The sequence below is a fragment of the Onychostruthus taczanowskii genome, unplaced genomic scaffold (assembly GCF_017590055.1).
Source record: "Onychostruthus taczanowskii isolate IOZ18803 unplaced genomic scaffold, ASM1759005v1 scaffold13, whole genome shotgun sequence".
Lineage (NCBI taxonomy): Eukaryota > Metazoa > Chordata > Aves > Passeriformes > Passeridae > Onychostruthus > Onychostruthus taczanowskii.
Window position 1 is genome coordinate 7,971,468 of NW_024498462.1, and position 22,077 is coordinate 7,993,544.

At 38.1% G+C, this 22,077-nt stretch overlaps 1 protein-coding gene across 4 annotated transcripts in view; it reads left to right on the forward strand.

Annotated features, from left to right (window-relative positions):
• The window catches only part of KLHL13 (kelch like family member 13), a 65,403-nt gene that overhangs the window by 39,187 nt on the left and 4,139 nt on the right, over window positions 1–22,077 (forward strand). For all 4 annotated transcript variants that reach the window (XM_041396535.1, XM_041396537.1, XM_041396536.1 and 1 more), the window contains 4 exons: window positions 7,800–7,941; window positions 9,140–9,272; window positions 9,536–9,732; window positions 15,715–16,510. In XM_041396535.1, coding sequence (XP_041252469.1) covers window positions 7,800–7,941; window positions 9,140–9,272; window positions 9,536–9,732; window positions 15,715–16,510 — 1,268 coding nt within the window. The remainder of the gene's footprint in view (window positions 1–7,799; window positions 7,942–9,139; window positions 9,273–9,535; window positions 9,733–15,714; window positions 16,511–22,077) is intronic.

Consider the following 22,077-nt stretch of genomic DNA (forward strand, 5'->3'; position numbering starts at 1 on the left):
TAGGGAGAAAACCTCTAACACTCTTGGAAGGAGTAGTTCCTAATTTGGTTACAGGAATACAGTGGGATGTGTGTTCTGTGACCAAATATTCAATGTGCAGGTGCCTCCTTAGACTTAAATTTGTCTCTAAGGAGCCATTCTGTTAACTTCCTAATTTCTGTGTGTGGAAACTAAGGACACATGAGGTACAACTGTAATCTGCTGGTGCGTGCAGAGTGGTTTTTGTGTTTTGTAATACACAGGAAGTATTAAGATACCTAGTCAAAATTCTTGTTTAACTCTTGAGTACTTAAGACCAAATATAAAGAGCAGAAAATGTGTGCAGTGTTAGTCCAGCCTAAACTGTGAAATCTCTGACTCTTCTATTTTACCTTTTTCAACATTAAGGGAATAAAATAGTTCTCCTTAAGTAAAAAAAAAACCCACAAAATGTGTATTCCCTTGCTTTTTCTGTTTCTAATAGCAGGAATCAACAGACAAACTCCAACTTTGGCAAAAGGTCATTAGTGAACTGTTTCTAATTTAGCATCATTAAACAATGCAAGTCCGCAGATTTAAGCTACGAATGGCTCAATGAATGCAAACCCTTTGTCAAACAGATAAATGTGGATGTGGTGCTAAGGCTCCCAGAGAGATTAAATGCTGTTAGGAACAAAAGCTTTATAGCAGTGACTGAGCCAAATATTGCTTTGTTTCTGTGGAAAACAAATTTGAATTAACCAGCAGGCTGTAATTATGCTGCAAACAGCTTGAGACCTGTGATTGTTTTAGTTGTTTAAGAAGGAGTTTTGAAGAGAATATGTTCTGTGTGCATGTTCTTGGGAAATCATACCAAAACAGTTCATGTTGCTCAGTCCTCTTCTGCCGACTTTGTGGCAACTGATCTGCTGGCTTTGGTCACAGTGTGGCCTTAGTAAGTGACTTTGGGAGTATCTTTGTTTCTGTGTTCTCCTACTTGCCATTGAGATCCACTGGTGCTGGGAACAGTGAGACTGTCTTCAATCACCTGAGTGTTTATAGTAGCTGTCATAATTTCTGTTGATGTGGGCTTGTGTGCTTGGACACAATATGGTGATTGTATGTTGAAGTCCAGAGACTTGACTGTACTAAAAACATAAAGAGAAAAAAGAAAGGAAAGGTTAAGGCTTGACATTTAAGTACTAGTCTCCATTTTGCTTCCAGAAATAGCTTCACCTGGAGCCTGACTGTGGTTAAGCACATGTCATTGTCCCTGTCCTCTGAGTGAGGTTGTGGTGGTTGTTCCCCTTGTAGCCTTGCTGCCTCTGCTGCTGGCAGAGCTGCTCAGGCTACATTGCTTCTGTACTGACTTTGCCTTCACCTTCTTCAGCTGGTCACTGCAACGAGCATCTTGTGCTGTGAGTGTGTCAGAGCAGCAGGTGAAGCTGGGGCCCTGCCTGCCCCTGCCTGTCAGCGTGCGCCCACAATCGACCTTCGTCCTCCTCTGCTGGTTTTGGGGGGTTTGCAGGTCCTGTATCCTCATCTCCTGCTTCCCTTGGCCAGAGCCTTATCAAAGTAAAAACCCACTTCTCACTGCTTTGGTCTATTGTATAGAGCCTGTTTTTATGTTCTCCTTTACAGAACACCCTCAGTTTAGAGGAAAGGTGGAAAATGGGACATTTATTTGCTTTTTAATTTAAGAAAAAGTAAGTTTTACTTTGTGCCGTTCTCCTGGAGTGGAAATTTAAAAGACCTCAGTATGAAGTTACTAAGCAAATATTTTTGAATGTTTAGCTGTTATGCTGCCCATCTAATGTATGAAAAAGATCAGGGGCAAAAAGTGAAATATTAAAATATAAACATCAGAGCATTGCCAAAGTCAGCAGCGTTCGGCACTAGCTGCCATTAGCTGTTTTAGGAGATTGCATTCACAGTAGTTACAGAGCAATGATAATTCACTTGAGGCAGAAGGTCTGTAAACTTCTGGCTGTGGTGGCCCCTTTCAAATGAACAGGATTAAATAGCATTTTAAAGAAAGTCAGTAGCCTGACAAATACAAGGTGTTTTCAGTTTCAGCAGCAGCCTCAAGTTCATCTAATAAAAATGTGGTCTAAAAATGTCTCCATCCAGTAAAAACAGTGACATCTGAAACCAGTAATGTAGGACAACTGGTCATAGTGACAAAGGAAAAAAAGGCATGATTCTCACTCCTCATGCACTGTGTGTGTCACAGAGATGACCCATGCAAAGCAATTTAGGTCCTGTCTTCCAGTGTTGTTCTCATGTTCGTGCTCCATTTGGCTCTTGAGCAGCAGCAGTGTCAGTTCCTGTGTGCCCCAAAGCCAGAACTGAAGTTTGAACCTGCTCCTTGGTCTGTGGAGAGGAGTCAACTTGCTATGTCAACCCATTGGCACAAAAATGACCTTTTCCTTTTCTCTCCTAGCTGGAGTCATGTGTCTGTTTTAAAATGTGAACTTGCATTTCCTATAGAAACTTTTTTGTAATAAGAAATCATTAGCAGTTGATAAAAGCTGGTTAGTTTTACTGGGTTACTGATACCATAAAAGAATTAAATTAGAAATTCTTGATAAAAAGTAGTAATAAAAGGAAGAGATGTTATTTTAGGAGAGGACAAGTATAAAAGTAACTTCTTTGCTGAATAAAGGATTTCTTGAAATTGTATGAGTAGAAGATATGGAATGGAAATGTGAAATACCATGATTGCATAATTTTTTGGTCTACATTATGTTAATACTTGAATTTCTTTAAAAATATTATGAGATTTTCTTTAATACAATGCTGCTCTATCAGTTCTGCTTACTGAGCTCCAAGGTGGCCAGGTACTTTGTTAGGGAAGTCCTAAATTCATTCCTCAGAAAGTTGGAACATCTGTTCATAATGGGAAGACAGCAATATAGTAATTTTTTTTTTTGAGACTAAGCTTACTTAAATACTCTTTGGCATGATTATGCATACAAAGTAAAAATTATTGTATTTTTAATAGCAAATGAAAGTTTTGTTGTATTTTACTGGCCTTTTAATTAATAGATTCCTTAGCAAATTACATGCATAGGTGCATGCATAGGATAGCCTTGGGATGTACCAGGGGCGGTTTTTTGATAGGTCATAAAATCATAAAGATTTGGCCTGCAATAAGAATAACCTAATATGAAATTGAAATATCTGTCTGTGTTACCTGATAAATAACCAGAGTCCTGGCACATGCCAGGGGTGATTGCACCAGAAGCCATTTTACCAGTGACCAGAACACTTGTGGTCATGGTTCATTGAACAGTAATTTGACAGAGAAAATAAGGTTATAGTCCTTTGAAAAATGAGCTATTGAGCTTCCCCAAATTAAGAACTCACTCTCTGGCCGATCTGGCTTTGGCAAAGCTTTTACTGAGTTATGTAAAGACTGGGTTTTACATAAATTGGAGAACATGCACTCTAAAATATCTGTAGCTGTAGGCTGATCTCCTTACTTTGTTTTCAAAGAGTTTCTACAATGGTTTGAGAAATAGATGAATGGATTACTGATGGAAATGAGCACCTTAATAATATTCTTAGCCGCCTTGTTTCTGTTGCATCAGAATAAACTCGACTATTTCTGAAGAAAATGTCATAACAGAATATTTAATTTAATTTGTGCCACTAAGTTCTACAAAATGGCAACTGCATCATTTGAATATTCTAGTTGAGAATAAAATCTGTCACAATTTTCAAGGATCTTTGCTGATCATCATCACCTGGATGCCTCTGAACTGTTTTAACAGGTTAATACTTGCTAAGTGGTTTAGAAAGCAATTTGCTGCTGTGAATCATGCTGTAACTCCAGCCAGTGAAATCTGTCAGTATTTGCTGGATAGTTAAAGCATGTTAATATCCATATAATGAATACTCTCTATTTCATCACTATAAAAATATCAGTTGGAAGTACTTGGAGGATTAACTTGGAGTCATGAGAAAAGCACATTTGGTTGTAGCCTCTAGGAAAAAACTGTGCTGTACTTGAAAGAATCAACATGTGGTTAGAAAGAAAATTCTGATTCAACCTACTCTGTGATAGCAACTAATTAACCTTGGCACCTTTCTCTGAGCTGCAAGCCACTGCTTCCCAGAGGTTGCAGGAAGTCAGGCAGCTCCTCTGCCTTCCTCTTGCAGTGTTAATATTCATTTCACATTCGACTCCAACATTCCCTTGGCTAACTACTATGATGTTCAATTCTCTCCAGAGCAACTGTGTGTGTTGAAGGTGATTTTAACATCCACATTTAGAGCAGCTTGTTGTGAATTCTCACTACATGCTACTGTGGTTTTAACTTCTTTTACCTTTTGTTTCCTAACTTTTTAAAATTCTGGTTAAAAATGGTACTGCTGCACTTCTTGTTTAATGATTTCTATTGATCAGAACAATAGAATTAATTAGAAAGTGAATTAACTCTCTCCTTTGGTAGTATGCTTAATTGTGATATACTGTACTTAAAGTAAAAAAAAAAAAAATAATCAATATATTTACCTTCATTACTATTGAGTTAATGATAGTGCTTAGTAGACCTGTGTTAATAAATGTAAATAATGCCTTTGGTAAGTGTCCAAACAAGGCAGATGTGCTTACTGTGGTTTTGTTGGGAAGTCAGTTGGACATTCAGGGATTTCCCATCTGTTCTGGGTGTAAATGGCAGAGTTATTTCTGAATCTTAATGTTACAGCCCCTGCAGCAGAAGCTACGTCCTGAATACTTTAAGATTTTGTTGCAGGGTTTTGCTCTTTGTGTATTGCAGTCAACACAGAGCTTAAGCGCCGTTGCAGTTTCACTTTGTCTTACAAACACAGGTTCTTGGTGGTGTGTGGAGATAAATGCTGAGCTGCTACCAAGCCAGTGACAAAGGCAGAATTTGTGGTTGCCCTGGGAGTGCTCTTTCCCTCTTGGTGAATGCCACAGGTCTAGAATTCAGGGGATCAGTGTCTTATTGCCAGGTGTTATTGCTGACTTGCTTTGGAACTTCTGCCAAACCCAGCTCCTGAATGTCACTTTCTGCAGAAGGGAGAGAGTGCTCAGCCCTCCAGAACTGTCAAGCTGTAGGTTAGATAGGTGGTGTATTTCACAACAACAAATCAAACAAAAATCCCCAGGTCCCCACAAACAAACAAAAAACCCACATCACAATTTTTTTTTTGTCATAATTGTTTAGATATAAGCCAAAATCCATATAGGATTAATATGATCTGCTTGTCTTTATTCACATGGAATCAGCCACATTAGTGTTTAGGACTAGAACTGTAATGGTCATACTCTGGTGAATTTTTATGGTGTGGAATTTTCAGTTTTTAATGCCACATTCGCATGTGCAAGTGTCTGTCCATACATAACAGCAAATGGGGAAGAGAAATAGTGAAAATCTTTTCTGCAGAAGAGCTTCAGGTGGTGAGCTGCTGAGCTTGTGTGTGATAGAGAACTGCTCATTATATATTGAAAATCAGGTAGAGAACTGCTTATGGCCACACCAGGCATGTCAAATGTCTACTTTTAGGTATTGCAAGTATTTTAATATTTATTATATCCTCTCTGTTGACTGTGCAGTTTTAACGAGGCATTGTGTTCTATAGAGGATGACCTGTGGAGAACAGAGCTATGGGAAGTTGTGTGTCACGTTCAGAAAAATGCTTCCATTATCCCAGCCGTTCTTGGAATAAATGAATCATGCTCAAGGTCTTTGCCTTCATTTGTAAAACTTATAAGTTATGCTGTCTGTCAGAAAGTCAAGGAGTGATGTGGCAAACATGGTAAAATGCCCACTCCAAACAGCCAAGGAGATTGGTTTACTTGTCTGTTTCTTTTCATAATGATTTTAAATTGTGTTTGCTTTCTATTTTCTTCTGAGTTCAGAGAAAGTATTATAAATACTCCTTCACATAACATCTATCTGATCTGACATTTTGGGAAGATGCTTCAAGAGCAAAGAGTCAGATTCATGCTTGTTGAATCTGTTGTTCTTCACGCCTACGCTTGCAAGTCTCCCCACATTATTTTGTATTTCTTCTCAGGAAGACATGTACAAATTTAGAGACTGGATGTCCTTTGAAATTATGTAAGACTCCTGCCTCCATGCTATTGTATGAAAACTGAAATAAACAGAACTCACCAAACCCAAAACACCCTAGAACAGAGTGAACAAAAATATTTTGGGTCGTGAGGCAGCAACTGCTTGCTGCTCTGTTGCTTAGTTATATTTGTTGGATGCAGAGATAGTCTGGAGAGCCCTTTTCTAAGGTACACCCTGTAAACTTTGTTTAAATTATTCTGGATTTGTTTTATTAAATAGAGGTAATTGTGTTTCAAAAATAGCACAAATCTTGCATGCTGCAGTTCATCCACATTAGTTTATTCAGCTGAGTACATTAGAAGTCACAGCTGTTCAGATGTACCCTTGTTCCTACAATGTTATGTCTGTGTGCATAAAATCTCACTGTTTCAAGCCCATGTACACTGTTGAATGGTGAATTTGTTTTGAATATGTTTTTGTAGCTGACCTTTTGTACTCATGGCTTTGAACAAGGCATGTCAATGCCGTGGGGGTAATATGTGAGTTTCAGAAAGTGCTCTGCATGGTCTTTGTACCTGAAGAAGGTGGAGGTAAATGTTTTTTTAAAAAAAGGAAATTATGAAAATTATTTTTCTTCCACAAATTCCAAATTTGTCCTTAGATAGTGATCATAATGAAAACTGGCAAAAAGGAAGGGATTTAAGCACATTCTTGTTGCCTCAAGTAATTTCTGAAACTAGTTTGAAGGCCAATGTTTTAACCTGCACGTTTAAAATCTGGAAAACTTTCTGCATCTGAAATTTGCAGCAATTATGTCAAACAGCTATAAATCTTTGAGATATGGAAATTCTTGATTAAAAATGGAGATGCCCTCTTCTGAGGATTAATAGCTTATGTTTGCTAATTAAAATTGTGTACATATTCATTAGACCTCTATACAGGCTCATAGGTAGAACATTAGATCACAGAAATTACAGAAACTAGTTGTTAATATTTCTGTAGAAGAATTTTATTAGCATTGTATAATAATTACAGGTTAGCATAGTTAGGCTCTCAGATGTGACCTAATTTATATCTGAAGATTAAAATAGCAGGCTAATAATACTGCAGTAATTCTTTAACAATTCTACCTAAAATTAGCTTGTCCTGTCTAGATTTGGACAGTAATTGCTTGGGATAAAATCTTAAAATAAAATTATGAAGTGTTTGCCTGGATGGTAGCAGAATACAGAATACTGAATATCATATCCTAAAGGAGTTCTGATTGTGTTTCTAAAAGCAGGTTAAAAACTCCAACTGCAGCTTGAAACTCCATGATGTATATTTTCTATGATGAATAGTCATGCATGGATGATGTAATGCAAGCTGTAAGAATGAAAATACTTTTTTTTTAATATTACTCTTAGAGTTTCAATGTTTCACCAGTTTGGCAAGGAAAACTAAGCTGCTTAATTTTGGAAACCAGACGAAACCTCTCTAAACATCCTACAGTACTGGACTGTAGAAATAACAGTGTGCAAGTGTCTAAATCAGGGAGCTGGATATGGAAGGAAAAAGAAAAACTTACAATCAAAAAAGCAGTTATGCCTTTTTAGAGACTGTTAACACTTCACTTACCTGAATTAGCTGAAGGGAACCACTAAGGACTGATTCTGTTGCCTGCTGATTTTTTTTTTTTTCCTCTGTAGCCTCTGTGCTGTTACATTTCATCCCAGAAGACTGTGGGTTTAAAACAAAAGATCAGTGAATGAAAATTACTTTGGTCATAATGTTTCTCTGTCCCAATTTCCTTAGATCCCTGGTGGAAGAGGAGGATCCTCATATGAAAGTGTCTCTTGGGAGCAGCGATATGGGCGTCTCTGCCCATCTGCAGTCTTCGAAGACAGGAACCACCAGATTTTTCACCAGCAATACTCACAGTTCTGTGGTATTACAGGTAATTAAATATTTTCATGCCTGTATTGAGCTGTGCTAAGAATTTTGGCTGCTCTGCACAGTGTGTCCACTAAATCGATTTTATTAGTCCAGTTATTCCTATAAAGCCTCAAAAGCTCTCATGTTCTTGTGCTGTCAATGCCCACAAGCAAGCATTGCTTGGGATTTGCTTTCCTGTGAAAGAAGTTCAACTTTTAGCAGCAGCTTCGAAAACAAACCTGGCCATTTCTAGGCTCATATCCCAGTCCACTCTCAAGTTCTTAGAGGTAACAATATTTAAACTCTGATGTGACAGCTCTATCAAAGAAGCTCACTTAAATATCATTATTTAATTACATTAGGCATGTGCCTAAGATGACAGAGCCCTGCCAGGTTTGGTGTAATGCCCTGTGCTGGGTCTGACTATGGCACTGCTGTGTGCTGGAACATCTATAGAGACAATATTCACATTCTTGCTAGTATTAGAAAAATACCAGTTCAAAGGAAAATGTTTTATGTTTGAGTTCCTGTTCCACAGAATGAAGGAGGAGAGTATTTCGTCCATCCTCCAGTATACACAACCAGGCACATCTTTGGAAGAAATCTTGCTCTAGGATGCCGCTGTAGATGATTTTATTTTTTATTGCAGTTAGATGTTATAAGTAATTCAGAGATCAGATGTATAACGGGAGCTTATTTTGGGGTTTTTAGCATGTTGCTGTGGTAACAAATTTGATAATCATAGGACCAGGTAACAGTTTTCCTTTCAGGTCACAGACTTTTGCAGCCTGTTAGGTTGCAAACCCCTTAAATTGCTGTGGAACAGAATTATATCTAGAATGCATATGTGACCAGAAGGGACAGTCCAAAAAAAAATCAGTCCCTACCTGAAACAACTGCTATTGTGAAGGCTTACAAAACAAACTCCTTCCTGAAAATAACTTAATTATTTTAATAAAACTACTTTGTAAGGCCTAGTGTACTTGGCATTCATCAGCTATATCTAGAAAGTAATGATTATTCTGCTTGTTTTCAATGAATACTAATCATTGAATATATTACAGATAATGGTTTTAAGATAACAAATTATTTCTTTGTCACTTTTTTGGACCTACACTACACATGTACATAAAAGTAAATACATATTAGCATAAGGGAAATAAGAGATTTCTACTCTCCTCCCAAATCCAAGGATGCTTTGCATTGTGCTTTTCCTGCAGGGCTTTGACCAGCTGCGAGTGGAAGGTTTGCTCTGTGATGTGACGCTCGTTCCTGGAGATGGTGATGAGGTGTTCCCTGTCCACAGAGCAATGATGGCTTCTGCAAGTGATTACTTCAAGGCCATGTTCACAGGTGGTGTTTTCATTAAAGCCATGTCTGTCTCCAAATTGCTGCTCCAAATTGCTCTCATTGAAACACTCAGACACAAGTTCAGTGCTGTGTGTGAATCAGTCCAGGACTGCAAACATCGCTGTGGACTAAACATCTCTCTCTGCTGTTGCATATGGGGTTTTAAAATTAAATTTTAAAATCATATTTTAATTATCTCTAAATTTATGAAATAATTTCAACCCCACCAAAATGATCATTTACAGTTACCTGCATGTCTGTTTCAGGAGGAATGAAGGAACAAGATTTAATGTGCATTAAGCTTCATGGTGTGAACAAAATAGGCCTAAAGAAGATCATTGATTTCATCTATACTGCAAAACTTTCCCTTAACATGGACAACCTTCAGGACACTCTGGAAGCTGCCAGTTTTTTGCAGATTTTACCTGTTTTGGACTTCTGTAAAGTATTTCTTATCTCTGGGGTAAGACTAATTGTTTCCCATTTACAATGTTTAAAGCCTTGGTATGTAGTTTTGTTTTTTCTTCTGTAATGACACTGATTTATGTAATAATCAAAGTTATGTCTAAAACCTGCCATTATTCACAGCTTAGATTTACAGAGAACAAATTTGCTTTATAGTTTTCTTGAAAAATTTGGTTTTCTTCTGAGTATTACGTACAGCATGAGTTTGCTACAGTTGTTTTACCACATTGAAATTCTTCCCTTACATGGCTGATTTGAGATGCTTCAGGGTCTCCCTGCATGACTGCACTCTAGCATTTGTCTGCTTGCTGCATTCATTAGGTGTGCTTCAGTTTCAGTCACTTCATTCCTGTATTTACAGCCCTTCCATCTCACTGGTGTGCAGTTACCTGTTTTCTGACCCTAACACAGGATAAAAGCAATACCCAGGCAGGATCCCTCAGTACCTTTCCTGTCCTGCTCTGTGGGGCTGTAGAACAGCAGTGGTGCAAGAGCAGTTCTGCCTGGCGAGACACTCTGCAGTTACTTTTAATGTTCACTGGAGGTTTTCTAGTGTTGATGTTAAATGCCTCCATATCTCACTAGAACTCCGACTTTAACAGGTGTGTTCCACACAAATTACAGAATTATTTGGAAATCAGCTTTTCAGCTCTGTAATGAGAAATAAAGAAGCAGGTATTCCTGTTGTTCTGCAGAGTACAGGCTTAGAAATTTGACCTCCCTGACTGAAAATATGTACCAGGATTTATGCAAACCAGAGGACTCTAAGCTGGTAATAACAGCAATTTGTTTCGTATGATGTGTTAGAGATATTCAGGCTTGATAATGCCATTTTGCTTTTAATTTAGAGATGTTTTTTAAATGACCTATCTGATAATGTTGTGATAATGTTTCATTAAGCTTAATACTCTTCAATCCCATCCCACCTATTTTATCTTGCTCAGTTTGTTTTTTTTTTTACCTCCAAAATGATGCCTCTCCAGGTTTGACATACTATAAATACCAGCTTGGAAAAAGGTCTTGGTGGTGTTTTGAATGAGGTATTTGAAAAGGGCTCCTTCTGATGGGAGCTGAGCCCTGGGGATGCTGTGGTGGCCTTTCCCCTTTCTGGGTAGGGCAGCTCCTTGTTTATTTTGCTTTGTTAAGGAAAGAACTTTTTTCATATTAAATCATGTTATTGTTTTAAATGCTCATTCTCTGAAAGTATGTTCACTTGTTATGTTGATTCAGTCACTGTTTTCATTCAAATTAGAATGATCTTGTTTGATACTCCATTTTCAAAGAATGGGGAAGACTTTCTTAATTCTCTTAATTTTATTGGGGTTTTTTGGGGGGGAAATACTTTAATTTAGACTGATATCTAAGGGGACATAATTTCATTCATGGCATAGCTGTAGAGGAAGTACAAAACTGAAGTTGTTCTGTTAGCCTAGTTATGTTCTTAGCATCCTTATATAAAGAATTTTTGGATGACCTTACTTCTAAACTTTTTGAAACAAGAGTTGGTGAGCAAAAGAGTTTCTTTTTGAAGGATCATTTCTGTAATTTAAATATTCTGAGCAAGTATTGAGCTTATTTCTATTGAAGTTAGCTGGCTTGAGAGCTGAGGTAACCATTCCCAGACAAATGCTTAATTGTCTTTGAATTGTCTGGGGAGTCCATTATTAAAGAGATTATAGAAGTCAGTTTATGTAAGGCATAATGTAATTGTGTACTTCATAAGAGGGTATTGGAAATATTTTCAAAGAAAAACCAAAGCTTAAGGTAACAGCTTAATTTGTGTAGCAAAACTAATGAGACCTTCAAAGAACAGTATCTGTTGTAGCTGACTTGAAAGTGGTTTTTTTATTTGCTCTGCATTAACACCCCTCCTGTCAAGTACCCCATTGCTCTGATTATCTTTGCTCAGCAGCAAAACAGACTCTCAGAGAAACAGTGGAGTACTTCCTAAAATGTTTTCAGTCTTACTGTTACTATTGGTTTTCAATAATTATACCTGTACAATAGACTAGGATTACTCTCATACTCACATCTAACTGAGCTGTAATGTAAATAAAATTCATAAAAATGCCATGGAAATGTTTTCCATGAGTAGTGAGCTCTAGACACAACACTGATTTTGCAAAACTAGCAGCAATGTATAAAATGGAGAAAGATGAGAAACTTACCCAAATGAATTACAGCACTCAGGAAAATTACAGGGTAATGGGGAAAGGGTTGTTACACTGTAATTAAAGAAAACATTCCCAAACATTGAAAATTAATATCTTGGATGTACCTGCAAAAGAATTTGTTCCTTTTATAATTTGGTGCTGTACACTTTCGTAACTACTAGGATATAGTCAAATATTTATGGCTTAGTACTTGGAAGTTGTGCCTTGACAAAAAAAATTAGTTATCTGAGGATGGAGCAAAGTTAATCTGTTTTGTGGGAGTGTGGGATTTAACCCTGGGACCAGTTCTGACAGCCACCAGAAATTTGACTTTCTACTGTAGGGGTGCAGTGGATTCTGTTTTCTGAGCTGGTCAAATTTCTGTGCAGTTTTTTTCTGGGCTTCTATCAATGGGAGCCCATAAGAAAATTGAAGGTTTCAGGGGTGTGTTTGCTCTTTTAAACTTGGGCCCCTTGGAGCACTGCATTAAGTGCTTCAGTGTCTGACAGCCATTGACACAAAACAAAGTTAGATACCTGATTGTTTTGTGCTGCTGGGTTTGAGGGCTGGATTTTTTTGTGCATGCTGCTTTTCCTGAGCTGTTCTCCAAGGCTCTCATACTTGCAATCATTTTGCTGTGTCCAGTTTTGTAGTATTTTATTTCAGTTAAGTTTTTATGAGAGCTTGGGAAGTGGTTGCTACAAAATTTCAAAAAATGAAGTGAACTGCTTTCTCAAAGAAGTACTTTGGCTTTTGCTCTGGGTTTTTCAGGCTGTTGTAACATGGTGCTGTGCTTGACCTTTCTTTTTTGAAAAGCTTTTTAGTATTTTCTGCAACTTCTGTTTTGTAATGAGCTATTACAATGAGTAATGTGAGTGAGCAGCTCTGCTCAGTAGTCAAGTCCATGTAAAATGGGATTTATTTAAGTGAAATTCTCAACTCCTTGTGGAGCTGCTTAGCTGCTTGAATGTTTGTCTTTTAGCTCTTTCCTTGTGAGCAGTTTTACTTGTTATTGGATACACTGTACAGTGTATGTATTTTCACCTGATATTTCCATTCCTCCTGTTCACTTCAGTGGGATTTCCAGAGTTAGCAGTTCCTTCTCTTTGTTGAAAAGCTCCTGATTGACTGACTTCCACACAGAACCATAGCATAAGTCAAACTTTTAAAAAAACCAAAAAACCCCAGTGTTTGAGTAACTGAAGTATTTATTTAAATAACATTGTACTGAACTCTGTCCAGTTTTGAATATTCAAGTAGAAGTAGCTATAGCCTTTCTTTCTGTTGAAGGATTATTTTTAGGCTCAGGATTTAAGAATCTCTAGAATATATATTTTTATGACTTTTAAGTCTTTGCAATATAATTTAGCCTGGTACATTGGTTATTGTCTTAGAGCAGAGTAAAGAGGGTAACAGTAATTTTGTGAGAAAAGTAACCTTTAAGACAATATTTAGTATGGCACCCTGATTTGAGGTGAGTGGAGGAATTTGTTGGTGAGTCAAACATAATGCACAATTTCATAAGCCTAATGGGAAGTACTTGCAATCATATATTAAAAAAAACCAACCAACCCTGAGTGCGGTACAGTCCCAGTGGATTACTAAAGGCAGTATAAAGTGAATTTTCCGAGAATCAGGGGTTGACTGGAAGCTGCTGATATCATGTTAATCAGTCATTAGCAATGTGTAATGTGTCAATAAATTTCTCAAATGTAAGAAGTCCAGGAATATGCTCAGCTGCATGGATTTACAGTGTAACATAATTATGGCAATACAGAACCCAGTGCACTCTGGGCACTTGATAAGTGGCAGCCAGTCAGCAATAGCTCCAAATACTTCACTGCATCCTGAGCATGTGCCAGTGGTACAGAACCTGTGCAGGTTTTGCTTTGATCTTTTAAGTTCAAGCATGCCTTTCCTGTATGCAATAATTTCTGCCTGCTTACTTTGATGTGGTGGAAGTGCTGCATATCTCTAGTTTGGTGCCAGACAATGTATTCCAAAGTGATTTTTAAATACAGTAACTATATAGCAAGAGTTAAGATTTATCGTATACTGCAAGTCAGCTGTTTGTTAAGGGATGATTTTTCCATTGCTTTATTTTGTAATACAACTTGGAAGAAATTTTGGAAGAAATTCCACTCGACCAGGTTGCTCAGAACCCCATCCAGCCTGGCCTTGGACACTTCAGCAATGGAGCAGCCACAGCTTCTCTGGGCAACCTGTTTGATGTTGATCCTCAAAGCCAGTCAGAGAATATTTTATAGGCTGTTGCTAGTTGGTGTGATTATATTTTGATATAAACAATGTGGTCTGTCTTTGTAATACAAAAATTATTTCTATGTATATAAAGCACAAATATTTTCATACTAGAACTCCTGACAGTCTGCTGCACATTCATTTTATAGATGGGACCTGATTACAGGATTAGTAGGCATTTCAAGATGCATGAATGAAGACTTTGGATGACAGTAGATCTTAACTCTAGGGCAAGTTGGATCAGTTTCTAGTGAATTTAAAAAATCTCCTCTTCCTGTACTCATTAGACATTGGAATTGTCTGGTATTAAAGGACAATGATCAGATTAAATTATACAGTATTAAAATCATCTAATCGCTGTCATGACCAGAAGTCATTTGAAGGTTTTTGAATTCTTAGGCTCCAGTTGGGCCATAGTCCTCAATCTTTATAATCTTTTTTAAAATAACTGTGAGATTTGTAAGCTTAAGTTCTTCTGGCATTAGGAATGTAATGAGAATCACAAAGTTGTGGAAATGGTTGACACCGAGTAGGACTGACATGCACAGAGACTAGAACATGTGTAAATGAACCTTGGTCTGGAATAAGGTTTGAATGCAAAAAAGCTGCAATTCTGAGCAAGAAGCATTTGATTGACTTGCTGAGCACATGTACCAGAGAGCTTCCTGAAAGGAACTGGCTGGGTTCACTGAAAACCCACTAGAAGTTTGCCCCATTCCTGGCATGTTTCTTCCTTCCTGTGCCTTGGATCCCAAGTGACCTTAGAAATTCAGGAGCCAAAGATATAAAAAGATAGATGCAGCTACAGTGTAAAACATATGATTACCAAGTCAGTCGAGTACTGAGTTAAATTTGGGTGTGTGATCTGTACTTTAATGAGCTGGGTATTTTTAGGGGAAATCCTCCTAGGTTCATTCTTTTTAAAAAATTATGTATAAACTAAAATCACTACCTTTGTCTTATTTTTGACATGTTTTTAATTTTGAACAGGGACTGTGAGAACACTGCCTTGATTTATTAAAGAACCATTTTTGTTTGTTTTGAAGGAATGTATTCATGAGATTCAACACTGTAAATATTAGTTGTCCGAAATATGTGGCATTCAGGGGTTAGCTGTGCCATTCTCTTTGGTTGTATTATGCCAACACAATTTCCATAGTGTCAAAAAATATCTGAGGATGACACTTTTGTTTTGCTCTCTGTAACCTTGGGCTGATCACCTGTCCCTTAATTTTATTTTCCACATGTCTGTCTTAGATGTTTTCAGAGCTTTTCAAAGATGAGGCGCTATCTAGCTGTTATGCCTCATCATTGTGTAAGGTATTTGACATAATATATGCCATCTGCTTGCTACTTGTCTCAGTTCTTTCTTCAAAATAAGGAAAAAATTGGGTCTCCCTTTGCAGTCATGAATATATACACTGCACTATTTGCTCATGTGTAAATCACCTTGAGCACTGCAAAATGCTGAAATATTGCTGATTTTACAGTATTCATTAAATTTTACAGTATCATTTAGACACCAAATTAAGAAAGTGTTTTGATTCCTTTTTCTGTTTACTTAATAGGTTTCATTGGAAAACTGTGTTGAGGTTGGGCGAATTGCCAACACATACAATCTCACAGAAGTGGATAAATATGTTAATAATTTCATCCTGAAGAACTTCCCTGCATTATTAAGTACTGGTGAATTTGTGAAACTCCCCTTTGAACGTCTTGCCTTTGTGCTTTCAAGTAATAGCCTTAAGCACTGCACTGAACTGGAGCTCTTCAAGGCGGCCTGTCGCTGGCTGCGCTACGAGGAGCCTCGCATGGAGTACGCTGCAAAGCTCATGAAGAACATCAGGTTTCCCCTGATGACCCCCCAGGATCTTATCAACTACGTCCAGACAGTGGACTTCATGAGAACTGACAACACCTGTGTCAACCTGCTTCTGGAGGCCAGCAATTACCAGATGATGCCGTACATGCAGCCGGTGATGCAGTCGGAGCGGACGGCGATCCGCTCGGACAGCACGCACCTGGTGACGCTGGGAGGGGTGCTCAGGCAGCAGCTGGTGGTCAGCAAGGAGCTGCGGATGTACGACGAGAAGGCCCACGAGTGGAAATCCCTGGCGCCCATGGACGCGCCGCGGTACCAGCACGGCATCGCCGTCATCGGCAACTTCCTCTACGTGGTGGGAGGCCAGAGCAATTACGACACCAAGGGAAAGACGGCGGTCGACACGGTCTTCAGGTTCGATCCTCGCTACAACAAGTGGATGCAAGTGGCATCTTTGAACGAGAAACGGACCTTCTTCCACCTAAGTGCCCTCAAAGGACATTTGTATGCAGTCGGAGGTCGGAATGCAGCGGGTGAGCTAGGTGAGTCCTCCTGCAGCCAGCCCCTTGTCTTTTGCTGGGCCTGGAAGTGCCCTCTGCCCAGGGAGTGGGTGGAGAGAAACAAGTTGAAGTCACTGGAGTGCTGCTGCTTTCTGGAAATACTGCAAATACAGATTTTTTTTCTGGATACTCTTAGAAGTTAATTTTAGAAGGAATCCCACAAAAAAATTCCAAGTACCTATGTCTTGTGTATTGATGCATATTATCCAGTGTCTTGGCCTTTACCAGGAAACATGAAGTAAGCATCTGTGTCTGCCTGTGTAAGTGTGGGGGCAGTTTTAAAAAGAAAAAATTAATCATTACTTTAGCTGAGAAACAAAATCCATTCATAAGGGATACACAGCTCTAGCTGAAACTCACTCTTGAATGAGCATTGCATTTTAAAAGACAAAAATTTTCTGGAATAGTATTTGAAATGCCAAGGTTTTTTATGTGTTTTTTTTTTGTTTTGTTTTAGTCTTATGACTGTGATTTATTTCACTCACAGATTAGTGAGATTCAGATATTCTGATGTTCTGGCCTTTTTAATTATTAAAAATGTTATATTTCACCTATGACCTTATTTGTACAAATGACTGAATGACTTGGTCCTGGTGCCTCTTCTTTTCCCCCCTTGCAAATGATATTTAATTCAGCTTGACCAAAAACCCCAAAACAAACCAAACTCAACAAAACAAAAACACCAAGAAAAGAAACAAACAAAAACAGAAGAAAAAACCCATATCAGGGGTAAGTTTAAATTTTAATTCCATTCCAGTGTTTGATGAAATGGGATATTTAAAAATGCCTCCTGTTCCAAAAAGATGGGAAATGCTTAGCAATAACTTGTTTTCCCTAGTCATTTTCTGATGCAGATCCTGGAGTTTTCAGAATTTTTTACTGTTATCACTATTTACCTGAAAATACATCCTAAACAATCTCAATATCCTCTGGAAGACTAAATGTACAAAATAACATTTATTGATCTTTGAGTATCAGAAAACCTGATATATAGCTTCAGTGAGCTATTTTCTAACAGTATGAATTAATAGCAAATTATCAGATTACTGACCTTGTGCACTGTACAATCTGAACAGAGGAGGGTTATAAAAATGTCACTGAAAAAGTTGCAAGCCTGACAAAATCAATATGAAATAATATTGTCACTAAGCCAGTGCAACCTATGTGTGAAGGAGGCTTTGAGTGCAGTTTTAGCTTAAATTAGATCAAGCAGTATCATTCTGCTGACCTCAACTCTTCTGCTTTCTTTAATTAAAATACAAAATTTATCACCTATCTAAAATTCTTTTGTAAAGATATCATTAAAATGCTGTAGCAATTTCCACACAGACCTGAAAAATGCCACTGGATCATTCTGTGGGAAGAGCACTCTAAATGCTAAATATTGTAGCTGTCTGATGCTTTGATTTGGGGCTTCAGGTTCTTTCCTTGTTAATTGTGAGGTGAGTCACTTTTCATTTTCATGTTTCTTTCATAAACCTTGACAACTGGAAGATGCAATCCAGCTTAAACTTCCCATTCTGTTCAGAAGAGAAAAACTCTCAGGCTTTTCAAAGAAGAGAAGGTCAAATGTGTGTTGGACAGATATTAAAGAAGCTGCCCTTGGGTTCAAACTAATTTCAGTCTGTTGTTGGAGAGGAAAAATTCCCAAAACCTGAATTGAGCTTTCTGGAAAATTGGCTCTTATGGAAAAGGACCAAGGGATTAAAGTTACTAAAACTTTTTTTTTTTTTTTCCTGACATTCACAGGAATAAAAGTTTTACTTTTTTAAGAGGCTTTCTATCAAACCTTCTCAAAACAGTTTTCAGATGTTTCTTCTTCTGAGAACTTTGTAAATGCTACTTTCTACATTTGTGGTACTTGCATTAGTGTAATAATGAGCTGCTGTTTTACCAGTGCATGCCACTGAGAAAGGTGTGGTTCACTGGACAGGATGAATGAATTTCCATTTATGTGGTACATGTGTTGGAATGTGGTAAATGTATCCTTTAAATGGCCTGAATGATGACATGATAATTGAGATTTTTCAACCCTGTGACAGCTTAGGGCTGTGCCGAATTAAGCACCCCTCCTGAAAGGATTGTAGATAATTCCCTTTAAATGTCAAGGCAGACACCTGCCAGAGGTATTCCCAGAAGGCAGAGCAGCCCTTGGGCACGGGAGGAGCCCAGCCTGGAGAAGACAGGTGTGCAAAGAACAAGACTTTTTGGAAAAAGAGTCAAAGGGAAAAGCAGGTGTGGGTCACAAAGATAGTTGTGAAGCACAGCAGACTGGCAGATTCCAGCTGAACACTGGAGACTGTTTTCTCTTCTGACAAGAAGATTTTTGTATCTCATTGTAAGAGTTCAGTTGTGCTTGATGATGGCAGAAGCTGTGTGTGTAAATACTAGAAAACTTATGCATTTAGGTATTGTTCAGATAGTTCAAGCTCTGCTGTTGATAGGCTGGAGTAGAGTTTGGGGTTTTTATCTATGGGCTTTTCCTCAGCACTTTAGAGGGAGTGAGGTTGTGACTAAACCACAGTTTCATTCATGAATTCATCACGCTGCAATAAAGACAGAGAAAACTGCCAGGCTAGTTACCTGTTATTTTGACCCTCTGCCCATCAAGTTGGAAGATATTTTTTTTCCAGATGCCCTCTATGATGTTGAACACTCCTTGTTTATGTAAAAGCTTCCCCTGTGAGTGTGTGTACATATATATGTACGTGTGTATATATAGTTAATATATCTTAAGTGTTGCTGATTGATATGCATCAGTATCCAGCTGGGCTGTTCACTGTCAGAGTAGGATTGTGAATATCAGACCAGAGTGTGAACTAGAGGACCTCTTGTGCAGAGGCTTATTTTGGAGTGGCTCTTTGCTGTGCTAGGACAAAATTAGTCAGGACTATTTAATGAAGTCAGCTTAGAGTTGTACATGAATAAGCTGTATTATAGAAATAGTAAAACAAAGTTAAGAGCCTGGGTTTTGGGACATCACAGAGTTGCTAAGTGCTGCTGTAACAGACCTCAAGATGCTTTAGAAGCTACTGACAGAGAAGTGTTAAATATCTGTATACTCCTCAAATAGCATCACAGATGGCACTATAAAATGGGTACAGGCTGAACATCCCTTGGGACTGTCAAAACTTGGTGTCATTTTGAGATTGCTTAATTCTATTAAAATGAGGCCTGTCTTCCCTGGATTATGGTAATGAGCACATCAGAAGTTCTACTGTTAAACATAAATAAAGGCTGGTCTGAATCATTCATGGTGTTGGAAGAATAAATCCATCACTCTCACTTAAGTGCATTAAAGTAGCAGTTTTAGAGTGTTTTGTGAACTCTGCTCTGTCTGGAGATTTTCTGAAGAAGAATTTGTCTCTCTTAAATTATGAGCACCTTTAATAGCTGGAATTTTGAATATTTTTTCTTTTCAGTGCAGAGGAATATCTTGCTAAAAGACAGAAGTTGAATGATCTTGCAAGGTAACAGGGAAACAATTACACAGATCAATCTAACAGAAGAGTAGGGTTTTTCAGCTGGAAAATGATTAGCTTTGTTTTAGAACACAGTGGATTTGGGTTGGAATAGTTTGTCTGAAATAGTGTCAGACAGTACTTTGGCTGTGCTAGGAATATTAGAGACAGTTTTGAAGGCACATCAGAGAGATGGGTCTTGGACTCAGCACCATCCTTTCTCAGATAAATAATGTCTTTACAACGTGGTGACAGTGATGGTGGTAACGGGTACCAATTCTGCACGTTTTGTCTTCTCTTTCTAAAGGGACATTTTGGCTATGGCTTCTCTTTTAAATGCAGTTTGTAGTGCAGAGTGAGATAAAACTGTCCAGCACTGAATGTCATATTCACCTGTGTGCTGCTGGCTCTGCTCTTCCTTTGCACATCCTCTGCTCTCCCTGTCCTTGGAGTGTGTTAGAAACCCAAGCTCCTCACCTCAGTGCAGAGTGGGAGCACTTTGGATAGGGGATGCAGTTTTTGTGGAAGCAGCAGAGTGATGTTTCAGCACCGAGGAGCTCAAAGGGTTGAAGGGGCTGCCCCAGGGGTGGAACTGGGACAGCTGTAATTACTTGCACATCAAATCTGTTTCCTTCTGGTTTTGAAATTTCTGCACATCTTTGCTTCTGATTGCTAAGTAGAGCAGAGTGAAAAGGAGATTTCCTTTTAAAAAAAGAATATTGGAATGCATGAATGTGTTTACAAGAGCAAGCATGGGTTTATTTGGGGATTGGGCAAAAACTACAGGTGATATCAAGGTGGAACTGCACAGAAACACAACTCACAGATTTAATTTTAGTTGTCATTTGTGTAATCAGGTCTTTGTGCCTATACTCTTCTTTAGGCAAGAAAGTGTCTCCAGCATTCCCTGGATTTGTGGCTAAGTCTGTGATGGGTTACTGAAATACTGCAGCATGGAAAATAATAGGTTTTTTTTAAAAAGGAGATTTCTGTCTTTATTAAGAAAACCCAAATGACCAAGGCAGATCTCTCAAATGACCAAGGCAGATCTCTTAGAGTAAACTTGGGAACTTGCCCATGTATTGGGCAGAATTTTAAATGAAAAATTTGGTACATCAGCAGTACTGCAGACACACCAGACTTCAGTTCCTTTGTATTGGTTTGTTGTTTTTTTGTCCATCTTACACATCCCTGAGCTGGCAGAACTGGAAGTCCTTGTGCGAGCCACTCACACAGAACCAGATGCATTTCAAGGTTTCATTACTATTTTGAAACAGTTTCAAGAATATGAAATTAATAATTTCATACATGCAAATCAACGTATATAATTTGTTTAGAAAAAACCCAGAAATTTAATGTGTTTTGCCTTGCATAATGAACTTAATGTTCTGGACTGGCGCTTTTCTGCATTTCATAAATTTAAAGTTCAGTTGCTGGGTGGGGAAAAGCTGAAGCAAATCCAGTGTGCTGTAACAATTTAACAATTCTTACGTGCAAAATAGATTTTTTATTTTTCACTTCTAGCCTTAGATGCTGCTGAACTGGATGTCAAACAGTATTTCTGACATTGGAACTGGAAGCTTCTATTTTCAGTGCATGTACTTGAGACACTAATTGCATGGAATTATGTATTATCATCCCGTTTTACAACAATAAAGCGGTGATGCAGCAACTACAAGAGAATTCAGAAGGTCACTCTAATGTGCTCTGTCCTAATTTTTTCATGGCTTGGGGTTTTTTTTGGAGTTTGAGATCATAGCTATAGTCTACTAAAGTGATCCAGAGGATCTTTTTAAAACAGCTTTGGAGTTAGGGTGAGGTGCTTTATATTCACTATGTGTTACTGTCTGGTGTTCTTTACTGGCTCTATAATTCTATAATTAGGCTTAAACTAAAACTAACTAGATTCTGCCTTTATAATGACAAGTTTCTCAGATTCTAAGGGTATTTTCTCTCTTGGTTGATGTGTAATCCTGCACTGTTAAGTCATCACCGATTCCATAGAGCTGACTCAGATTTTCTACTCATGATTCAATAAAAACCTTGTTTTAGAGGAAGTAAAATGCCACTTTTAAAGACAGATCCAAT